Source organism: Leptonychotes weddellii, chromosome 2, assembly GCF_054177405.1.
Source record: "Leptonychotes weddellii isolate Sample4059 chromosome 2, ASM5417740v2, whole genome shotgun sequence".
NCBI classification, from domain to species: Eukaryota; Metazoa; Chordata; class Mammalia; order Carnivora; family Phocidae; genus Leptonychotes; species Leptonychotes weddellii.
In genome coordinates, this window is record NC_138370.1 from 168,073,985 (window position 1) to 168,097,356 (window position 23,372).

The 23,372-nt window shown below is 45.2% G+C and overlaps 1 protein-coding gene across 1 annotated transcript; it reads right to left on the reverse strand.

Moving 5' to 3' along the window:
* Positions 1–724: 724 nt before the first annotated feature.
* On the reverse strand, positions 725–21,496 carry CD38 (CD38 molecule). Its single transcript, XM_081812876.1, has 8 exons — positions 21,477–21,496; positions 15,183–15,312; positions 13,261–13,396; positions 9,337–9,422; positions 6,360–6,433; positions 4,831–4,923; positions 4,398–4,484; positions 725–1,230 (listed from the first exon to the last, which is right to left on the reverse strand). Exons 1-8 carry the CDS (start codon positions 21,494–21,496, stop codon positions 1,179–1,181), a joined length of 678 nt encoding a protein of 225 aa, XP_081669002.1. The 3' UTR covers positions 725–1,178.
* Positions 21,497–23,372: the final 1,876 nt, after the last annotated feature.

Here is a 23,372-nt window from a genome sequence, read left to right on the forward strand (position 1 = left end):
AGTTCTTTGAAAGAGTAATAAAAGTGATAAATCCCCAAGACTAATCAAGAAAAAAAGGGGGAACAAATTCCCGGTATCAGGAACAAATATATATATTTTAACTGCCTATTATATATGTAAGACACTGAGCAGGAGGAGAAGGAAGAGGATGAAGAGGGAAAAAAATGTATCTGTTTTTGAAGATACCCAGAAAAACCACAGTTCCGGGGCGTCTGGGTGGCTCAGTCATTAAGCGTCTGTTCATTGAACAGGGTCATGGTCCCAGGATCCTGGGATTGAGCCCCGCACTGGGCTCCCTGCTCTGTGGGAAGCCTGCTTCTCCCTCTCCCACTCCCCCTGCTTGTGTTCCCTCTCTCGCTGTCTCTCTCTCTGTCAAATAAATAAATAAAATCTTTAAAAAGAAAAACCACAGTTCAGATTCTATTATATTCAATTTAATCCAACATGCATTTATTAGAAGAGAACATAAAGCATGTCAGCTGGTATTATAGGCCTAGAAAGAGAGCATATATATTTTGGAGTCAGACAGAGCTGAGTTGAAATCCAGCCTCTACCTTGAACTAAATGTATGACTTTAGGCAAATTACATAACCTCTCTGAACTTCCATTTCTTAACCAACAAATGGGAGTTAACAGTACCAACCTCATAGGGCTGTTGGAAGAGTGGGAGGTAAAGCACATGAGTAGCTTATATCCTATAGAATTCATTTCCCAACATGACCCATAACCACGGCATTTATACTTTATTTGTAGAAAGGGTACAAAAATATATCCTGAGACAAGGTCATTCATGGTCATTTACTTTCTCTTAATTACCTGCACCAGTAAGAGAGGTTTGGTATAGTCATTTTCAACAGAAAGGATGCTACCAACATATAAACAACATAGAAGCACCTATGAAAATTAAAATGAAATAACTTAATATAAAATTTTCATTCTAATATACCATAATTTTTTTCATGAGTTTTAGGAAATCAAAATAAAAACTACGCCAATAACATGTTATTTTAAAAGTCTGGGGGAAAGGCTTCTAACTCTAGTGTTGGCATCATGACAGAAGATCCCCCTCCCCCAAGTCTTCAGCTTCCCAGCAGCGTGTCTCCTGAATCACACATGCCAGTATATACTGCAAGGCTCAAAGACCTGAAACGACCGTGCTGATTGGCTCATATGTAAGATCAGCAAGATGAATCCCCAGGATTTTTCACACACTGAAGAAGCCTGATAGGCCTATGACAAGAAAGAAAAGGAGAAAAAAGAAAGATCAATCAGCGGTATACTACATCTATGGTTCAATTCCCCAATACAAGCAGCCCCTCCATTAGCAACAAAAGTACGCATGGACCACTCAGCATCCACACAGCTTCCTCTCCTGCAGTGACAACACAGAGAAAGGTCAAGTCCAGGAGTGAACAACTTAAAGTATGGCCCGATTGTGTTTCATTTCACTTGTAAAGCCACAGAAATAAATACTGAGAAGGGATGTTTGATGTTTGATGATAACGTGTGGAAATGAAAACAAATGTGTGGCTCAAACACGTCACAGACACATGCTATGAATGTCAGCTAATGATCAAGACACAACAGAGCAGCAACCTGCGATGAGAGACCTCCATCTTTCCTGTTGATGATTTGCCTTCTTCTCTTCAGAAGCTTCCTGAGAGAGGGCTGAGCCAGAGGGTCAGGGGCAGAAGGGAGGGTAGAGACTCTCTGGGGAAAGGCTGGTAGCCATTAGCAGGAAGACCACACGTCCTCTGCACAGAACAAATCCTAGATAAGAATCTAGCCAGTGGGTGGCTCTCTGTTTCATAAAAATGAGGTAAGAAAACAACAGGGTCCAATGGGAGTGGCTGGCCTCTGCAGAAGGGTGGATAGTAAGGAATGTGGTTCATTAAATTGTAGCTGAATCTGATTTTGCTAAATGTGAGTCAAGAAAGAGAGAGATCCTTAGAAGCAGCTACCAGCACCCCCAGGCTTCTGGAATGGGCCATCTCAGGCTCACTTCTGGCCAACTACCGTGACCAGCCGGGCACAGCGGTTCTAGGTGTAGTCACTCCATCCTCACCAATATGGTAGCCCCACATGAATACTTTCCAGGGGGAAAGTGATTATTAACAGCAATTATGCCGTTAAGATGATCTCTTTCCACAGATATATAAATATTTACATCCAGTGTTACAATAAAACGGACACCCTTTGGATAACACATTGATGGATAGAGAGGGAGTGTATTTTGAAGTAACATAGAGGTAGAAGTGCACCCTTTAGGTTTTTAATAAATATGTCACAAGGGGGCACTAACCAGGAAAAAACATGCTGATATTTTTAAGGTCATCCATAAAAGTACTGTGACTCTCTGTTCATTCCACTGGTTAGAACATATGTGAAGAAATTCTGCATATATTTCATCGGGAGTGTGAGTGTGCATATGGGGAAAAAGAAAAGGACTTGAAGGATATACAGCCAAATGTTAATAGCATTTGTCTCTGGGTGGGATTTATAAGGGGATAACAGCAGAATCAGTAGAAGGTCTAATCTATATAAATGTATTTACACTTCTACTTGCCTATTACACAATCACACCGCAACAGCTGGACAAAAGTTTGATAAACTGGGAAGTATGTTTGGCATGGAGTGATTTCAACTTCAGTCTACGTCTATATCCCTAACATTCACTTCAGGCTCCCGTGGGGACAAGCAGCTTTCTTGCAAAGCCACAGAACTTTTAAGATACAACAAGGGTCCCCGAGGAGCTGGTAATTTAAAGAATCATGCTGAATATATTAAACCTTGTGGTTGGAGAAAAGGTCTAAGTGATTTCAAATATGATCCCCAAATTTAAGGTCCCATGAGCTGATGCTCAGAATGACAGGTGCTGGCTTACAAATCACCTCCTTCAACATGGGCCACTGTACAAGTCCAGATGGAAGGTACGTTTTTACCTTCTTCCCAGGTGGAGAAAGTGAGCTCACCTGGAGCCTGCAGTCGGTATGAATGAGGCTGACTGATGGCCATTAATGAAAGAAAGGGGAATGATTAAAATGAGAAAAACAGGGGATGTTGAGGATAAGACCCATGTACATTCCCCAATCTTCTCCTAGGTGTTTAGTGTTCTATTTTCCCAACACGAAATATCTTTGAATAACTGAGACTGGTCAGATGTCTGCAATGCTTCTTTTATGGTTGTTCTCGCTCCTTTGTTCGGCTTGTTTTCCCATCTAACTGCGGTAGAAAGCTTGTGTTATTTTCTGGCAGTTTCCAGAGAGGAGCCAGCTGACTGAGGGGGAATTCAGGTCATTTGGAGACAAAAGCCCTTGGTGAATGTTCCTGGAATCTGTCCTTCTGCCTTTCTGACAGGGTTGGTGGGAGAAGGTGGTGACAGAAGGAGACAGGAAAAGGATTCTTGAATTCCAGCGTCTGTGTTCTTTGAGAAAATTTTTCTGTCCGCATCCTTATTCTAAGCCATCACTTATGGGCAAATCTCCAAAGATGCTTCTAGCAAGGAGTCCCTGACACAACTACTTAAAAATGAGTGAGGGTCCCAGTTTGGATAACAGAGTTGCAGACGACTTTAAAAATATATACCATCTGTAATTTTAAACTTTTTCCCAATAAACATGTATTACTGGTAATAAATAAATAAATAAATAAATAAATAAATAAGGGGCACCTGGGTGGCTCAGTCGTTGGGCGTCTGCTTTCGGCTCAGGTCATGATCCCAGGGTCCTGGGATCGAGCCGCGCATTGGGCTCCCTGCTCAGCAGGAAGCCTGCTTCTCCCTCTCTCACTCCCCCTGCTTGTGTTCCCTCTCTCACTGTGTCTCTCTCTCTGTCAAATAAATAAAATCTTTGAAAAAAAATTAAGATCTTACATTTTCTAATTTATAAAAGATAAAGTTTAGTAGACATCCATGTGGTAACTTATCAAGTATTAGGCATCTACACTGAGATCCAACTAAAGAAACTTCACATGCAAAATATTGCCATGTCACAAGGATTTTACAAATCCTTTGCACTGGACAAAATGTGCCTCCACTTCCCTGAAAGCCAGCAGGTTTGCAAGCCCTGGGGTCAGGTGTCTCATGTAGGAAACCAGGAAATACGTTCTCAAAAGCTGGGTCAGCTTCAGAGGCAAATCAATAACTGGGGACAGGTGGAGAAGAAAGGAAGAGGAAGATAGGGGAAAGGTGGCCAATGGAAGGCCACTGGCTGGACACAGCCTGTAGCGTGAGCCCGGGGGGTGGGGGGGAGGAGGAATGCTCACCATAGGTCACCATCCCAGATCACCAACAAGGCCCAAGAGGGATTCCCACAGCCCTCCTGGCTCAGAGGAGGCTGAGGAGAGGAAAACACCCACAAATGGCAAAACAGCCATTTCTTTTTCAAGAAGTCAATTACCCGTAATTATTCTGGCAAGAAAATGTAATATTCCTTCTCTTTAGAATCTGTTTCAGATCATTTACGGAGGAACTTGAGCATGAGTCACTGGGAAAGAAAGAAAGAAAGAAGAGTTAAGCGATAAGGTTCTTGCAGACATTTCCTGCTCTCAGTTTCTTCTAGGTAGCAAGCCCTGGGCCAGGCCCTGGGAGAGGGGAGCAGAAGTTGTTTTTAAGAGCTCACAGGGCAGCAGGGGGCTGATAGTGTGAACTGCACAGATACTTATTGTGGATATGAAACTGAGAGGTTGTTAGGATGGGCAGCATGTCCAGGGAGGCCCCAGTCATTTCCTGGTCACTCTGTTCTCAATGCATTCTTATCATTGTGGCTTCTGCCATGGACTGATTCCGAAAATCACCCCGAGGATATACACGCACAAAACAGGAATGTATACCTGTGAACACTTCCAATGTCATGCATCACCCAGGCCTCTAGTCTATTAACCTTCTCCGGATGCAAATTAAAGACTTCCACACGTCCAAAAGTGCTACGATAGAAGAGGCAGAGAATATTGTTAACCCCAAACTGAATTGTTCAGCCATCCCCAGGCCTTGTCAAGAGCCAGCAGGCAGGGGACCACTGGTTAGAACCTGCCCTTTGGAATTGACCGGTGATTTGTACTAGAAACAGCCAGTCTCAACCAGTGTGACCCTCATTGAATAAGAGTCTCAAAATAAGATTCTTTAAATACTTGCTATTCAAAGAGGGGGGCCTTGCACCGACATAATGAGCATCGTCTGGGAGCTAGTTGGAACCTGCAGAATCTCAGCCCACCAGCACCTGCTGAAGCAGAATCTGCAGCTGAACCGTCCCCAGATGACCCACATTCAGTGAGGTTCGAGATGCACTGCTCTGAGAGCCCCTGGTGCGCTGCTCGGACCCCAGCCCCAAACTCTTCCCCATTGGTCTCTGACAGCCATTGCAAGTAGCTGGACGCCGAATATCAGATTATAAAATCATGGGGTGTTAACACTTTCACCCAAAAGCCTGCAAGCTTAGGGTCAGAAGAAGACAAAAGGACAAATGCTTCGTTGCACAATTAAATACTAAAACAGGAGAGAAGGAAAATTCATTTGGGGTATCCAGAGAGCCTGGAGCAGCCCACCAGTATCTGCCTCTCTTCTCAATCCTTTTCCAGGGAAATACTAGAGAACAAAGGCTGGAAAAGTATCCAATGTGGTAAAAACTAAGTATAGAAGAGGTCAGAGAAGAAGGGCATCAGTGTGGCCAGGTTCAGCACTGTGGATTAAATGCGGAATGACAGCTAATACCCGCTGAGCCCTCTCTCTGTTGTGAGGCACAGAGCTCAGCCCTTGTCATATGTCATCTCAGCTAATCTTCCAACCACCACCACCACCTCTTCTGGTGCATATGACAGGGGCTCCCAGAGGTTAGGAGCCCAGCCATCGGTTATACAGGTAACAGGTCATGACCAGACCCCCTGCTTTCAACCACTACAATAAATGATGGGCAATGCCTAGAAAGAGATCGTGCAGGCCAAGAGCCCAGCACAGTAGTGGTCTGACTGCTTAACTGGGACGCACAATCTTCATGGAGGACAGAGGAGCCAGGCCAGATCTTCGTGGATGGTAGGGAGAGCAGATGGGGGCCGGACAGGGGGAACCGCATGAACAAAGACGGGAAGTTGGGAGAGCTCAGAAAATTGCACCAGGCCTTGAAAAGCCAAGAGGAGGGGCTGGTCACAGAGCAGGGCCGACAGGACATTTAGAGGATTTTACACAAAGGAGACACCAGACAAAAGCATTGACTTACACAACCGTCTCCATAGAAAACAAACATTTTACCTCTTTAGCCCAAATCGTCAGTACTGACTTGACCATGAAAAGCATATTCTTCCAGGGATGAAATATTTAATAGGAGGCTATACTAACACTTGCAAATAGGACGCAAAGAAACGAGTACCTTCTTTCATCAAAGGTGTTACTGATGGACCCATTGAGCACCACATGGACCACACCACAGGCATCTTCTGCAAACTTAAAAGAAAAAAAAAAAAAGCCCACCATTCCTCAGCATGCAAATTTAATCGCCACACCCCAGCAGCTCCTTCCAAAACAACTCTTAGCATTAGCTGGTTAAGGAGGGAAGAGCCTGTATGATTCTCCCTCAGTAATGCCAGGTGTATGTAATTTGCATCCTAAGCCATTGGCAGGATTATGCTTCACAGGAGAATTCTGGAAGCAGTTGCTCCAATCTGTGTTTGAACAATGAAGGTCAACATCATTGTTCACGGGTTGTTAAATGGACGGTACTGAGCACTCTTTGAGAGTTTCAAGCCTGGCTATCCTGCCTGCCACCACAGCCCTGGAGCTTGGAGCTGGGGCATAGCACGGAGTAGGCACCCAGAGAAAATCTACAGAGGGAAAAGAGGGAAGGAGGAAGGGAGGGAAAGAGAAGCAAGAAGTCTAAATGCTTAGTGATGGAGATTAGGAAAGAAATAGAAAAGGCAAGGCACAGGGCAACAAAAGATAGGTCCTGCAGGACAGATAGGCTCTCACCCCAGAAAGGCTGAGGCAGCTGCAAACAGAAAGGCCTAGGGGTTTGAGAAAACAGTGGTTTTGGTGAAAACCTCAGTGGATGCAAAAGTTGGCTAGAAAAGTGAGTTCACAGAGGGCCGTGAATGCTTGGCCAAGGAATCTGACCTGTATTCTGCAGGGGATGAGACACCACTGAACCATTGGAAACCAAATTATAAGAATCCAGAGCAGCTTCTGTCTTTCTGCTGGGGATGATGAACAGAGGACAGGGGCCCGATTTCTAACAATCACAAATGCTAAGTCAACAGAGTCCTTCCGGGGGCCAAGCACTGAGCCTGCCATCTATGATTCTCAAGAGCCCCCAGGAAATACGCATTGGGTCAATTGGCCCCAAAGTCACATCACTTGGAAGCAAGGAAGTGCAAGGGGGATTCAAACCCCAAGCAGTTCTGCCTCTCTTGTGAGCAAAAGGAAGGCTCTCATCTGATAACACAAGGTTTTCTTGGTACATCTGTGAGCATTTAGCCAAAATAAAGCTGCAGCCCCAGGGTAGCTCACCATGGTAGGGTACCTTCCATCACCTTCACCACTGTGCTCTTAGCTCCAGGTTGGTGCTTGACACATATGAAATGTGGCTTGGCTTTAAGAGTTGTTCACAATAGCACTACCCCAAAATATAGCAGAGAGTGAGAAAGTAAGTAGGAACCTTTCTCAGAAACAGCAAGCAAGCAAACAACAATTTATAAGTGCCTCTGTATAATTACGCAGCACTTGGTAGGTGCTCAACATATTCATTAAAGGAACGCATTCTGAGTTAGTTAATGGGGTAGGGGTATCTTGTTTAAACATGGCAGTAACCCCATGGGACAAGCATTATTTTTTTTTTTTAAGATTTATTTATTTGAGAGAGTGAGAGAGAGAGAGAGAATGGGGAAAGGTGTAGAGGGAGAGTGTCTTCAAGCAGACTCCCTGCTGGGCAGGGAGCCTGACACAAGGCTCCCTCTCACCATCCTGAGATCGTGACCTGAGCCGAAATCAAGAGTCTGATGCTTAATGGAGTGAGCTACTCAGGCACCCCAGGACAACCATTATTCTTACCCCTCTTCGACAAATGAGGAATCTGAAGGTCAGAACAGTTAAAGAATCTGTCCACGGGGGCGCCTGGGTGGCTCAGTTGTTTAAGCGACTGCCTTCAGCTCAGGTCATGATCCTGGAGTCCCGGGATCGAGTCCCGCATCGGGCTCCCTGCTCCGCGGGGAGTCTGCATCTCCCTCTGACTCTGCCCCTCTCATGCTCTCTCTCTATCACTCTCTCTCTCAATAAATAAATAAAAATCTTTAAAAAAAAAAAAAAGAATCTGTCCACGTTTAAATGGTCTCCTTACATCAAATCCCAGGCCATCCTCCTCTTCTCTACCATACTAGAGTTTACCTGAATCTCCTTAAGGACGGTGAGGCTCTCAGCTCCTCTACAAACTAGCCTGTTGCCCTTGGATGAGTCACTTAACCTCTGAGTCTTTGCACCTTCCCACAGCCCCTATGGTGAGGACTACCTGGGATGACGCGGGTACAGCATCTGGCCCAGGACTTGTCATGAATATGCACTTAGCAAATGTGAGTTTCACTTGCCCAGTTCCTCTGATGTCTAGACTCAATTCTGGAGAATTATAAATAGTATTGTTTTACTTTCTCCCTGGTTTTCTCTCCTCCAGTTCTTTCTTTATTCCTTGCTTTCCCTCTTTTCCTTAGTCCACTTGCAGAGAAGCAACTCATAAGAAAAATAAAGGTACACCAAGGCCGCTTAGAGTGAAGTCAGAAATAGAGAGCAATGGGGCCTCCGAGGGATGATGGGAGTAACTCCCAGCGGGAATTCTGGATCTGGAGTCAGAGAATTTGGGACAAACTCCCAGATCTGCCACTTACTGTGTATGGTTAGTAGACAGTGTATTTACCTGCACCTCCATTCTGTCAGCTGTAAAATGGGTACACATGGTACCCATTTGATAGGATTCTTGTGAGGATGAAAGCTTTTAATACGTGTACTATGTGCCTCTACCTGGCACATAGTAAGCAGTCTGCAAACACTGATTATTCAGATCGATCAGGGATCTAAGTTAGGCCAGCGCCTAGATCAGAGCATTAAACCAAGCTGAACCAAAGCCAAAACCTGGGTAAGAGCAGGGATTCACCAACTAAAGCTTATGGACCCTCTATGAATGACCTAAAATTATATGTGAAAATCTTCTGTTATGTGCTTAGGTACCTTATTCTCAAGAAAGAATCCTAAACTTTTTTTCCTAAAAGGACCTGTGATCTAAAAAGGATTAAAACCAACCACTGACAGGATGACCTCTTAAGTTCTTTGGTCTCCAAAATTTTAAAAATCTCCCTTTTGGTACTTACCCTTTTGGACACCGTGTTCCAGAATACAGAAAAAGGGTTGTTGCTGCAGTCTTCCCTCCAGTTGGGACAAGAGTGATAGTTCATTTCTAAAAGACATAGTTTTTAGAAAATAATTAAAGCAGAAAAGTAAGGGTATAATTAAGCTTTGTTTTTCCCGGGCTGTTCGATCACAGTGGAGCCATATTCCAATGGCATCACTGCCAAGATGGAGGATGGAGAATGGACTCATCTGGCCCCAATTTCACTAAATGCCCCCTGAATCCCTTCCAAGTCCTTACCTTACCCTCCAAATTCCAGATGGGAACACAGTGACCAGCTTTGAGTCATCGTTCTGGGAAATTGCAGCCAAAGTTCATCTGGCAGAAACAAGCCCTTGACATTATCCCCTCATCCAGGAAAAACTAGAGATAAAACTGGGCCCTCAGGGGCCCCTCTTTCCAATTACTCCTCTGCTTCCTGCCAATTCTCTCTGGCTGACAGCTTTCCTCCTCGACCTGCCTCAGTCCCCACATCCCCAGGCTCAGAGAACCCCTGAGTCCTCCTACACTCACTCTCCCCCAACAAGACAGGCTCAGGAGTCAGTGAGATTCAGCAGGTATAGAGCATGAGTACATCGTTTCCACGGTACTTCTCCCAAGCATATCTGTCAAATGCACAAAAATTGTTTAAATTATTTTTTGAGATATAATTGACAAAATTGTAAGATATTTGAAGTGGACCATGTGAGGATTTATATATATATATATATAGAGAGAGAGAGAGAGACATTGTGCAAGGATACCCCCACATGGAGTTAATTTAACACATTTATCACCTCCCATATTGATCTCTTTATGTGTATGAGAGAACATTTAAGTTCTACTCTCAGCAAATTTCAATTATATAAACAGTGTTAGCAACTATAATCACCATGCTGTACATCAGAACCTCAGAACTTACTCATCTTATAACTGAAAGTTTGTACCCTTTTACCAACCTCTCCCTCATTCCTCCACCTCCCAGCCCCTGGCAACCACTTTTCTCTCGGTTTCTAGGAGTTTGACTTTTTTTTCTTTTTTAAGATTCTACATATAAGTGATATCATGCATTTGTCTTTCTCTGTCTGGCTTATTTCACTTTGCACAAGGCCCTCAGATTTATCTGTATGGTTGCAAATGGCAGGATTTTTTTTTTTTAAGATTTTATTTATTTATTTGACAGAGAGAGAGAGACAGCGAAAGAGGGAACACAAGCAGGGGGAGTGGGAGAGGGAGAAGCAGGCTTCCCGCGGAGCAGGGAGCCCGATGCGGGGCTCGATCCCAGGACCCCGGGATCATGACCTCAGCTGACGGCAGACGCTTAACGACTGAGCCACCCAGGCACCCCAAGGATTTTCTTTTTTAAAAAAGAATGAATAATATTCCATGGTGTGTGTATATAGGTAAGTGTGTGTATATGTGTACATACTTTTTGTTTTTTTACTCATTGCACTTGACTACACAAACCTTAATTGAGTGTTAGGTCCTGGGGAGAAAGAGATGAATCAGATAGAAGCCCTGCTTTCAGAGAGTACATGATTTAGAATTGAAAAATAAAGCTAAAATGAGAAGGTTTTATGGTAAACAACTTTAAAACCTAAAAGAATTAAATGAATGACTAAGAAAAGCTGACTTGCAAAATGGGAAATTCAAAATGGAAAGCAGGAAACATGGCAAAAACTATAAAATTTAGGGGCTCCTGGCTGGCTCAGTTGGTAGAGCATGAGACTCTTTTTTTTTTTTAAGACTTTATTTATTTGAGAGAGAGAGATCATGAATGCGGGGAGGTGCTGAGGGAGAGGGACAAGCAGACTCCACACTGAGTATGGAGCCTGATGCGGGGCTCAATCACAGGGCTTGATCCCAGGGCTCGACCCTGAGATCATGACCTGAGCCCAAATCAAGAGTTGGTCGCTTAACCAACTGAGCTACCCAGGCGCCCCTAATGGCTGAGATTTTGTAAGTGAGCAATAAGTATTAGCTACTATTTTGAATTTATACAGAACATCTATAAATAAGAAAATAACAGGCATCCCAATAAAAATGGCTGAGATATACGAACTGCCAGTTTATAAAAGAAATAGAAATATCTACCATTAAATAAATAAATATGATCAGCCTCACTGTCAGAGCAAAGCAAAACAAGTCAAGGTATTATTTCTTTATCAAATTGGCAAAGACATTTTTATAAGTTGCACCAGTGTTGGTGAGAGTTTGGGCAAACAAGTAACCTACATTCTGATGAGAGTGTAAATGGTTACCACCTTTTGAATGACAATGTGTCAGTTTCTACCGCAATTTGTTCGGCACTGAAATTTCATTCGTAGAAATTTATCTTTCCGAAGTACTTCCCCAAGCAGGCAGATGTACATGTGCCCGTGGTGTGTGTGAGTGTGTGTTTGTGAGTGTGTGTGTGTGTGTGTTGTATACACAAGTGCTCCTTGCAACAGTTGCAATAGCAATATCTCAACCTAAATGTCCATCAATAGGAAATTGGTTAAATAAGTTATGATAACATCCATAGAGGAAATAAATGAGGGCTTTTAAAAAATATGGCTGTATTTTTTTTTTAAGATTTTATTTATTTATTTTAGAGAGAGGGAGAGAAAGAGAGCGAGCACAGAAGGGAGGGGCAGAGGGAGAGGGAGAGAGAAACCCAAGCAGACTGCACTGAGCAGGGAGCCTGACCCGGGGCTCAGTCTCATGACTCTGAGATCACGACCTGAGCCCAAACCAATAGTCTGGCGCTCAACCGACTGGGCCACCCAGGCACCCCAATATGGCTGTATTTCTATCTACTAATTCTAAATGAATAAAGCAAAGTTGCAGAATAGTATGTGTACATTTTAATATATGTGTTTATGTGAGTGTGGGGCCATGTGTGGAAGGATTCGTGCCGAATTGTTGACAACATTCCCCTTTTGAGAAATGATATGGAAACTGAGGAGTGGGGGAGGGGCAGGGTGACCTTCATTTTTTACTTTTATACATTTCTATAACATGCAAGTACTTTGCAAATAAGCATGCATCATTTTTGTAATTGGAAATAATGTAAGCCTGCGATGAAGTTTTATAGTAAGTTTTTTTAAGTGCTTGCTTCGGCAGCACGTATAATAAGTTTTTTAAAACAGTCAAAAGTGGGGTGCCTGGGTGGCTCAGTCGGTTAAGCATCTGACTCTTGATTTCGGCTCAAGTCAAAATCTCGGGGTCCTGGGATCAAGCCCCGAGTTGGGCTCCACCCTTAGCAGAGAGTCTGCCTGAGGGTTCTCTCTCTCTCTCTCTCTGCTCCTCCCCCTAGTGCTCTCTCTCTCTCAAATAAATAAATAAATCTTTAAAAGAAAAACAGCCAAAAGCAATAAAAATAAGAATAAAACAATATAAAGTAAAAACATGCACACTATAAATAAAAAGAGAAAGAAAAGAAGTGAAAACGGGCTCAATAGAGTTTTCTGAGTAGAAAAAACCTTCCCACAGTGTGGCGTTCTGAGTCTTTCTGGCCAAGGTAAGGTGGCCTCTGAAAAATGCCAGCAAAGCCCCACACTGGCCTGAGACACGGAAGAGCCCAGCCCTCTGATGTCGTGGCCGCGGCCATTCTGTGGAGCAAGGGCTTTGGCCTGGCTCCTCTCAGGCTGCATCCGGGTCTAGCACCCTTTAGTCCTGAATAACGGCCTCAGAGAAAATAGAACACCTCCAATCCAGAAGCAGCTACACCGGCTCTCAGGAAGGAGGGATCAGGGAACACGGACAAGCCCAAACTCTGAAGTTGATTTTTCTAGAAAACTGAGCTGATCTAAAGAATGCTATTTTACATGAGCCTGGATTGTCATTAAGGGTGGGGATGGCATGAGGGCAGGTACTGGTCTGCCCGACACGTCCCTGGGCAACCCCAAAAGGCCCTGACCCTCACCAGAAGAGCCTGGGTCTCCACACCACTTGAGGCCGTCCGCCATGTAGCCCAGCAGTGTGTCCTCCAGCGTGAACATGTCACGCCGGACCCGCGTGTAGTCATGCGCCAGCTCGCTGGATTTGCTCCAGAAAAGGGTCTAGGAAAGAAAAACACAGCCTGTCATCGAGAGCAATTCAATAAGTCTCACACACACACACACACACACACACACAAACCCACGTCTTTTTAAATTAAAGAAAAACAAAATATCAGAGAAAATCATAGAGAGTAAAGGTGGGTGTTGTTGACCACATCAGGGCTTTCTGTGTGTGAACCTGAGAGCATGGTTAGAGGGTGTGCATGTGTGCGTGTGTGCGTGTGCATGTGTGTGTGTGTGTGTGTCTCCTAGGTCATAATATGAAATGCCTTATTATTTTTGGTGGCAGCAAAAAAAAGTCCGAAAGCCACTGATCAGAATCTTACAATAAACACCGAACCAGAACACATCTGGAGAAGATATTAGGAAATTCCTAAAGTTATCTGCAAAACCATTTTGTCTCCGGGCTGTTTTCTGGGAAAAGTGCTCTTTGATTCTTCACAGGCTCTGTAACCTCTGCTTCTTTCCCCAACTCTCTCCTATCCCCACAAAGAGAAAAGAAAGAGAAAAAAACCAAATACAGTGAGTTTCTTCAGAGTCCCTTGTAAAGGTAGAGAAGGTAAAATTTCAGAACAATCTTGAGCCCGTGGGTCTATGCCTTCTTTTTTTTTTAAAGATTTTATTTATTTATTTGAGAGAGAGAGAGAGCATGAGAGAGGGGAGGTCAGAGGGAGAAGCAGACTCCCAGCTGAGCAGGGAGCCTGACGCGGGACTCGATCCCGGGACTCGATCCCAGGCTCCAGGATCATGACCTGAGCCGAAGGCAGTCGCCCAACCAACTGAGCCACCCAGGCGCCCTGGTCTCTGCCTTCTTGACAGGAGACTGTGGAGGGCGTGGCTGGAAGCGTGGGCCCCGGAGGGAAGCCCTCATCAGCCCTTGCAGTTGTCTGACCCCGGGCGGCCAAAGCCTCACTATGCCTCGATTTCCCCATCTGTAAAATGATATGGGTGGTAACCAATAACCGTAAGGAACTCAGGAGATGCGATGAGACAATTGCAAATAAAGTGCTTAGTCCCGTGTCTGTGGCCTCGAGACTTGTCACTGGGGGTCATTTACCAAGCAGCCCCTCCGTGCTCCAGGCGGGAGCTCCGTCCTAATCCCAGCTCTCTGCCACCAGGATGAGCGGCTGTAACATGTGGCTGGCTTGGGGCTTCACAAAGATGACCGGTCATACACTGAATTTTCACCCTGAATGCGGACTTTACGCAAGACATTACACACCTTTTCCGGGACAATCAATGTATAAAACCCAGGCCTCTTTGGCTCCTAATCCTGTGCTATTAACATTTCAGCCGGTCACTTTCGAGGCCATCAGACCTGAGCCATCACTGACCCCTGACCTCACTAAGCCTAGGTTTTCTTACTGGTAAAATGGGGATGTTGATTCTTGACCTCTTTATTTTGCAGGGTGACTGTGAGTCATTATTAACATCATCATTGTCGGGGCTCAGGGGAGAGTTTGGCAATGATGTAAGGTTGGGTCGTTTTTGTTTGGTTTGGGTTGGGTTGGGTTTCAGGTAAGCTCGCTTTGCCTGATCGTCGGCCACGTCTCCTTCCTCTTTCCCCGTTCCCATTTCTCTCTCTTACTGTCCTTCCCCCAGACATCCTAAACCCTGATGAGATCCCAGTCCCCCCAAAACCCCACAAACTCCATCTCGGCCAACCACACATACATTCGAACATCCAGATTTTCCTCTTCCCTCATTCTGGTCAAAATGTGGTCCTGTGACCCCTTCCTTTGGCTTTTATCGTCCATTTTAAAAATCAATCACTTGCCCCCTTTACCTTGTCGCAAGGGACAGCTTCATCTGTCAGCTCCATTAGCAGCTGATAGTCCTGTTCTGTGCTGCTGCAAGGATCCTTCATAAGAAATGCCTTTGTGAATGCCTTCCCTATCTTTTGGCAGTCTTTATGTCTGAGGGATAAAACGTGGAAAATAAAAGAAAGCGTGAAAGGTTAGATTTCAAACATATTTGGGAAGCATGATTACCCAGAAGCACTATGTGCCAAGTAGTTCAGAAACGTCGTTCCATCCAATTGTACAGCATTTTTTATGAGACGAGCAATACCCTCCCTACCCCACAAGGCCCCTGCCCCTCCTGGAGCTCACTGTGGTTAGAGAGACAGACAGTAGGCAAACAAGCAGATTAGTTAACAAAATAAGTGCAAATTATTCTAAGTATTCAGAAAATCAGTGGGGAGGGGCGGCATTGTTTACTGAAGCAATGACCGACTGGGGAGGCTGGTCAGGAGAGGTGTCCCTGAGAGGCCATTTAAGCTGAGACTGAATGATGAGAAGGAGAGCATTCCAGACAGAGGGTACTGCAGGTACAAAGGCCCTGAGGCACACAACATAGCTGCAGCCGAAAAGAACAAGTGAGAGAGGGCTTAAGAAATCAGGTCAGAAACAATAATCAGGTGGTAGATCACTTAGACCCCTTGGGCCAAAGAACCTATTTCAGATTTTACGCTAATGATAGTGGGAAGCTGTTGGGTGGTTTTAAGCATGAAAGTGGTGTCATCTAGGGACACCTGGTGGCTTGGTCGGTTAAGAGTCTGCCTTCGGCTCAGGTCATGATCCCGGGGTCCTGGGATCAAGCCCTGCATTGGGCTCCCTGCTCAGTGGGGAGCCTGCTTCTCCCTCTGCCCCTCCCCCTCACTCGTGTTCTCTCTCTCTCAAATAAATAAATAAAATCTTTTAAAAAAAAGTTCTCATCTGATTTTTTTTTTTTTTTTTTTTGAGCCATCACTGGAAGATTCTAAGCTGGCCTGAAGAAGGAGAAAACTCTCTGAAACAGTTCCAAGTCCATGTCCCCTCCAGACAGCCCGTGGCAGGGAAGAAGGGATGGAGGGATGAGGGGACCAGGGGGTGCTGGAGAAGACAGCAATTGGAACTCTCCTTGCGTTTCTGGTAACGGGTGCGCAGAAACCCATCATTTCCTCGGGACAAAGAAGTGGGAGTGCTCCCCTGGGAGCGCACAGTTATCATTATTGGGGTAAACTCCGGCCTTTGCAGTGAGGATCCTAGGTACTGCACCAAGTCAGGCAACATGACCCGGGGGAAATAAAGACCCCTAGTTTTCCAATCCCTTCTGAGCTTCTTTCCCACTGCCCTCCAGAGGGTCTTCTGCCTTCCCAGCTCAAACTGGCTCCTCGCTGAGAAGCCAAGGAATCAGAGAATATTAGTGTGGCACTGGCCTTTTGAACAGAAGCTACCCTGCCCACCTGTTCTTTTTGGAGCAGGAAATGTCAGAAAGCCCCTTTGTTTAGGGCAAGGAGGAGAGCCCTTGAGTTGGGCTGCCCGCCTGAACTGTCTGGTGCTGCCAGTTACGCTGTGTGTCCTTGGGAAAGTCACCTCAGCTTCGCTCTGCCTCTGTTTCCTCATCTGTAAAGAATCTACTGAATACAGATGTTCTGGGCTTAAATAAAGCACACGGTAAATCCTTTCAGAACAGTGCCCAGCACAGAATAAGAGCTCGCTCCACATCAGCATTATATTTCCTATCTTTCTTTTCCTGCCCCTTGCTCAGAACTTCCTGGCTGTGAGCAGTCATCCGTAGCCAACAGAAGCAGGTGTGGCCCATAACTCCTGGGCTAACTTAGGAATGGGGCTCATCCTCACAGGGCCTGGAAGGGCACACAGAGTCAGTATGTCCACACCCGGGGTGGTGAGAAACACCCAGCTACTAGGCGTCAGACCTAGGGTGCAAACACAAGCCAGAGAGTAACACCACAGCTTATCCCCTTGTCCACAGACAATATGATTGTCTCCTTGCTCTCAGCTTTGGATGGGCATGGCATCCACCCTCACCTTAGTAAGAATCAGACAATAAAAAAATATAATGGCTTTGATGTAAAACAGCCACAGGACAGAATTCCAGATCAGTCATCCAGCCCACCCTGGGTGGGCTGAGGTAATAATAATAATAGTAATAGTAATGATAATAATAAAACAATAACAACAGAAGGTAACACTTATTGGGGGCTAAATATATATGTATTTCACATACATATCTCATTTAACCTCATAACATTTCTATTAGCAAATGTATCAGGATTTGATTTGAGTTACTAAGATCTAAAATTGCAGGGACTTAAGAGAAAACTTTATTTCTTGCCCATACCTCAATCTCAAGGCCAGTATCTGGGATTTCTATGACATTCCATATGTGAGAGACCCATCTGCTCTGTCCAAAATGGCTGCTTCAGTTCCAGCCATCATGACTACATTCCAGCCAGCACAAAAAACTAGGGAAAAGAAAGAAGGAAGAGGAAGGGACAACAGCAGCAGCGGTGGGCATGTGGGCTGCCTCCTAAGGACGGGTACTTAGAAGATGTTCTTTCTGTTTGCTCTCATTTCATTTGCTAAAATGTTGTCACAGGCCACACCTAGCTGCAAGGGAAGGTGAGAAATGCAATCTTTAACCTTGATGCCATTGCACATCTAAAATCACTGTTTCGATTCTAGAGAAGAAAGGGCCTCTGTCACAGGGAGGTACCACCATTGTCCCATTTTACGGATGAGGACATTTGATGCCTGTGAACTTAAGCAAAGCATCCGAGGTCACAGGGAAGCTGGCTGGATCCCAGGTCTGTGTGAACCTCAAGGTCAGGCTCCCACCTCACTACTGAGGCAAAGTGGTCCAGCCTTAGCCTCCTCACCTTAAAGGGGAGGTAATAACACTTCACTCGTGAAGGTTTGTGAGGATTCCATGAGCTAACACACGACATGCTCCTGGCTTCTGGGGCCGGGGTCGGGGGGTGTCTCTCATGCCAAGGTCCCTCCGTTCCCTAATCTGCACAGGACATTTCAACTGCATCACAGCTTCCCTTCCAAAGTTGTGCCAGGAAACCATTTTCCACCTGACTTCCTCCATATGTTATACATTTAAAGGAAAAAAGGCTATTGCATTATGCACTTCAATGTCAGTCAAAATTCATGGGGCACCTGATGGTGTTCATGGGGATCGTGCTTTAATTCCATTAACTTAATGCTGTGGCCTTCTCAAAAATGTGCTGTTCCCGATCCAACTCCCTCGTAAAATTCTTCTACCTCTGGCCCTAGCAGCATCTGTGGGACCTGAGGCAGACAAAGGCTGAAGGAGGAAAGATATCTCCCTGAGATGAAGAGCAAGAGAATTTTCCACTACAAAAAATCTGGCAGGAAAGAGAAAGGAACGTGCACAGAGTCCCCACTATTTGCCATATGTCTTCATGAATGTATTCTTATGTAATCACCAAAGACTCAATGGAGTCTCCTACAGAACTCACAAACCTCCAAAATTATTTTTATGTTCCTTAGGCATATAGATCCAGTTCAGGAAACATTACATGCTGGGCTCAAGAATCCCTAGGCTAAAACTTTCACAGAGCTCCTTGTTTAGAAGGGGCAGAGTGACAGAACATTAGAGTTGAAGCGACCTTGGAAGAGTTTATGACTCAGCTGCTTTCCCTTTCTCTGTCTCAAAGACCACAGCTTCCAAGTGTCCCCAAGTTAGGAAAAATGGGGAGGGGCAGAGAGAAGTCTGGAAGCAGGCTGTGTGAAGCTACTTTTGATCCTTAAAGTCAAAAGTAAACATTTCACCCTGGATGTGCAAATCAGCATTTTTATTGGCATAAATATAGAGAAATAAAAAGGCATTAAGATGGCATCGTCCAGAAATGTCTGCAGAACTCATCTATACAGGTCATCGCAGGAAGGAGCCTCAAATTCACAAGTGTGGCTTCTTTGCAGAAGTCCCCATTCTTGGCTTTTGTCCCCCTGGGTGGAGCATAGTTCCATTCGATCAAACGGCAGCCAAGGAAAGCTGCTTTGAGTCAATTGGTGCAGAGAAACAGAAGGACTCAGGAATTCCTGTGTCTGGCAGAGACGGAGGTCGACCTCTAACTAAAGAAGCAACATGGAAGGAATACGAGTCATTTCTGGGAATTCAGATTTTTTTTTCATTAAAAATGGCTCCTCTGTCCCCAGATGGTGACACTTCCAAGTAAACCTGCTGCCGGTGATAGAGACTGTGAAGTGGCGATTGTCAGCCTTGGGGCGATTCCTGAGAGCTGTCTGTGCTCAAACCAGACAGGCTGTTGGAAGTCATCTGGTCCTGCGGCTCTCAGCTCCAGCCACCCTTGACCAGTGTTCCAGTGACCAGAGCTTCCAGAGTTTGGGAAAAGATATGGAGCCTGACTCCAGGACAACCAAGTCAGAATGGGAAAAGTGGAAAAAGTCGAACCGACAATTTTTCAAAAAGCTTCCCGTTCCTCGCTCCTCCCAGTCCCTGGAAATTGCCTTCCTGCTTTCCATCCCAGTAATTGGAAACTGTATAAGTGGAACCAAACAGTTTGTCTTTCCCTCCCCGGCTGATTTCACTTGGCACAATTGTCCTCACGGCTCATCCTTGTTGTAGCAGGTGTCAGAATCCCCTGCCCCTTTAAGACTAAATAACATTCCGTTGTAGGTTTACTCCTCATTCTGTTTATCCGTTCATCCCCCGTGGACACGTGGGCCTCTCTTCCATGCACTGTTTCATTCCACAAATTCTTTTTTTTTCTTGTATAAACAAGCCAAAAGAAAATGATTATTTTATTTTATTTTTTATTTTTCTAATTTTATTGAGGAATAATTGACAAATATAATTGTATACACTGATAGATCCCAATTTAGGATGATTCAACTTAAAGGTTTTCAACATTACCATAGTGCAAAAGTGATACACATTCAGTAGAAATTGCACTTAAATTTTTTTTTTTTATGTTATGTTAGTCTTTCCATAAATTCTTACCTAGGTCCTACGGAGAGCCTCCCGACAGGCCCGGAGCTATCCTCAAGGAATTCATATTATAGTACAAGGCAGAGAAGGAACAGAACTAATTACAATCAGGGCGCCGGTGACTTGCCCATTCCCGGTGCTTCCGGGGAGCATCCAGGCAAAGCCAGCCTCCTTGAAGCCTGCCCCAAATCTCATAAAACAAGCTCCAATCCTATAAATCCTTCCTTACATCCTTGCACTGAACGCTCCCCTGCCCCCGTGGATCCCATAGTGAGCACTCACTCTTGCAAAGAGCCATGAAACCTGTCTTGTTCAACTGCTGTGTGTTCTTGGTGGTCTTGGGCTGAGGGACATTGACAGTAATCTGCAATCTTGAGGGCGATGTTAAGGAATCAAAAAGCCTGGGAAAACCAGCATGCCTTAAGCAGTGTTTATGCTTGGCAGCAGTTCCAGCAGCAGCTTCTGGAAGACTCAGTTTGCTAGTAAGAAAGTCTGCACATGGAGCTGGTGTCTTAGCTCAGTGACAATATTTAGCTTAGTGACAGTATTTCTCTGCTTGTCTCTGTCATTGGTGACCTGGAGGCTCCGTGCCATCCAGGCTGAGCACAAACGTCAGGATTCAAGGTCAACAGCACATCCTCCCCATTCCGACCACTCTGCTCCTTCCAGTAGACCAGATGGTTCCTCAGTTGCCCTATCCCCTAGGAGTCAATCCCTCTTGTTCGAATCTCACCCCTTGTCCCTACCTCTGACTTACCCAGGCAGTGGCCTCCAGGAGCCCAGAGGCAGGAGGGAGCATGAGAAGGAGGAAGGGAGAGCGCATGACCCCCCCCCACCACAGAGGGCTCCCCACATGCTGGACACTGTGCCTAGTCCGTAACTCATGCTTATCCTACTTAAATCTCCCACTAGCCCCAGGAGGAGGGTCCTGTCATTATCTCTGCTTTAGAGCTACTGAAACTCTGTCATTATCTCTGTTTAGAGCTGCCGAAGCTCGGAGATTAGTAAGGACTACAGCCAAACAATTAGGGAGAACCTGAGCTCTCCGAACAATGCTGCCTCCCACAGGAAACGAAGTTGTCTCCGACAGAAATGAGGACCTAGGACCGCAGAGGGGTGGTCCTTTCCCTAGAGCCCATGAGAAGCTGCAGACCAGAACAGGGCACGTGTTTCCCAGGTGATGAGATAGAACCAGTGGGATCCAGGGGATGGGCAGAGAGTTAAAGTCCTATGCCAAGGGGAAAACCAGGTACGTTTGGTGGTTAAATATGTATGTTGTCAGCCTACCTTATGCTTCATAACTCTGTGCTGTCACCTCTCAGGATGTGCCGTCATCTTTCCCACAAATAAGTTTTATTTCAAAGTGTCCCACCACCCACCCCGCCCCGCCCCCATAAAGCAACATCACCTTCTTAATGTATTGCTCCCCCAGGGAAAGCTGTCATACCCCAAATCCTCATCCCTAAAAGCACTTGGATCTCGAGGGGTAATTACACTCATTCTATGAATTTTCCTGCTGTCAAGTCCTGCAGGGCACGGTGTCTGGGCCCAAAGAAAACAAACGGGTTAAGTCAGCGGTTCATTCTCAAATTTAAGGCGGGGGATCCTGTACTGAAGGTGAAGACTGCCACCTTGTGGGCGAAGAGAGCAACTGGCGAGATTCACTGAAGAAGTCAGGATTTTCCAAGTAGGGTCTTAAAGGCAGAAGATTCTTGGGGCGCCTGGATGGCTCAGGGGGTAGAGCAGAGGACTCGTGATCTCCGAGTCGCGATCAAGATAGATCAGAAGTCATTAATCCCATTAATTTGGCCCTAATGCCTGACTTGTTCAAGAAACAGCAAAGAAGTCTGTGTGGCTGGTGGCGGGAGCAGAGAAAGCCCAGTGGATAGTAGACAGAGGTGAAGGCAGACTGGGGAGCTTCCCAAGCCATTGTCTGGAATTTAGCTTCCACTCATGCAGAACTGAGGAGCTGTAGAGGAGCTGGAACACAGGAAGCACATGATATTTCTTAAGTTTCAAAGGATTTCTCTGACTGCCTCATTGAGTACGGTCCAAAGGAGGGAAAGCAGAGGCAGAGAGACCAGTAATCTGGGCAAGTGCCAGTGATAATCTGCACCAGGCTGGTAGCAGCTAAGATGGTGAGAAGTGATAGATTCCGATTTGCCTTACATTTCCTAATGGATTAGATGCATAGTGTTAGAAAAAGAAGGAGTAGATCATAATTCCAAGGTTTGTAGCCTGAGACACTGGAAGGATGGAATTGCCCAGAACTGGGATGGAGAAGGCTTGGGTGGAGGCAGCACTGATCATTCAGTTCGGAACACGCTGGATTTGAAATATCTATAAGACATGCAGTGAAGCTGTGGAATAATCAGAGGGGTCTATGAGTCTGAAGTTCAGGAGAAATAAAGCCATGAAACTATTTGAGATCAGCAAACAGGAGAAAATGACCAAGGATTTAGCTTTGAGACAATCCAACAGAAGAGTTGGGAGAAAAAAAAAAAACGAACAAAGACTGGAATGTGGGACAAAAAGCAGGGGAATGAGTTATTCTGGAAGCCAACTGAAGAAAGTATATTAAGCTGGAGGAAGTGATGAACTGTGTCAGATGCTCTTGATTGGTCTAGGAATATGAAGGCTGTGAACTGATTGTCTGAATTATCACCAAAGAAGAGCTGTTTTAATTTCCAAATGCAGTGGGGGTTGGGGGGGTGCTTATCTTTTTGTTATTGATTCTAGGTTTGTTTGGGGTTTGGGTTTGGGTTTTTTGCCTATATGTTAGATCATGTATTTTGTGAATTTACTTGGGGGAAGATTGTGGGAAATGCTGCCTATATATAAATATTTTATAAATGTATCATTAAGAAAGCAATATCCCTGAATTTATCTTTCCATGCGCTCACATTTCATGCCCATTTCAAGCCTGAGCATGTCTTCTCCCAGAATTTTTTTTTTTTCAGTGCAAAAAGGTGGTTTTATTAAAGCATGGGAACGCAACTGTGGGCAGAAAGAGCGGCTTCTCCTAGAATATTAAGCAAGCCAATTCCTTACTAATCAGTCATCTTCTGGAATGACAATTTTCCTAAAACTGTAAAGCAAAACAGATTAGAAAATAAATTTAGGGGCGCCTGGGTGGCTCAGACGGTTAAGCGTCTGCCTTCGGCTCAGGTCATGATCTCAGGGTCCTGGGATCAAGCCCCGCATCGGGCTC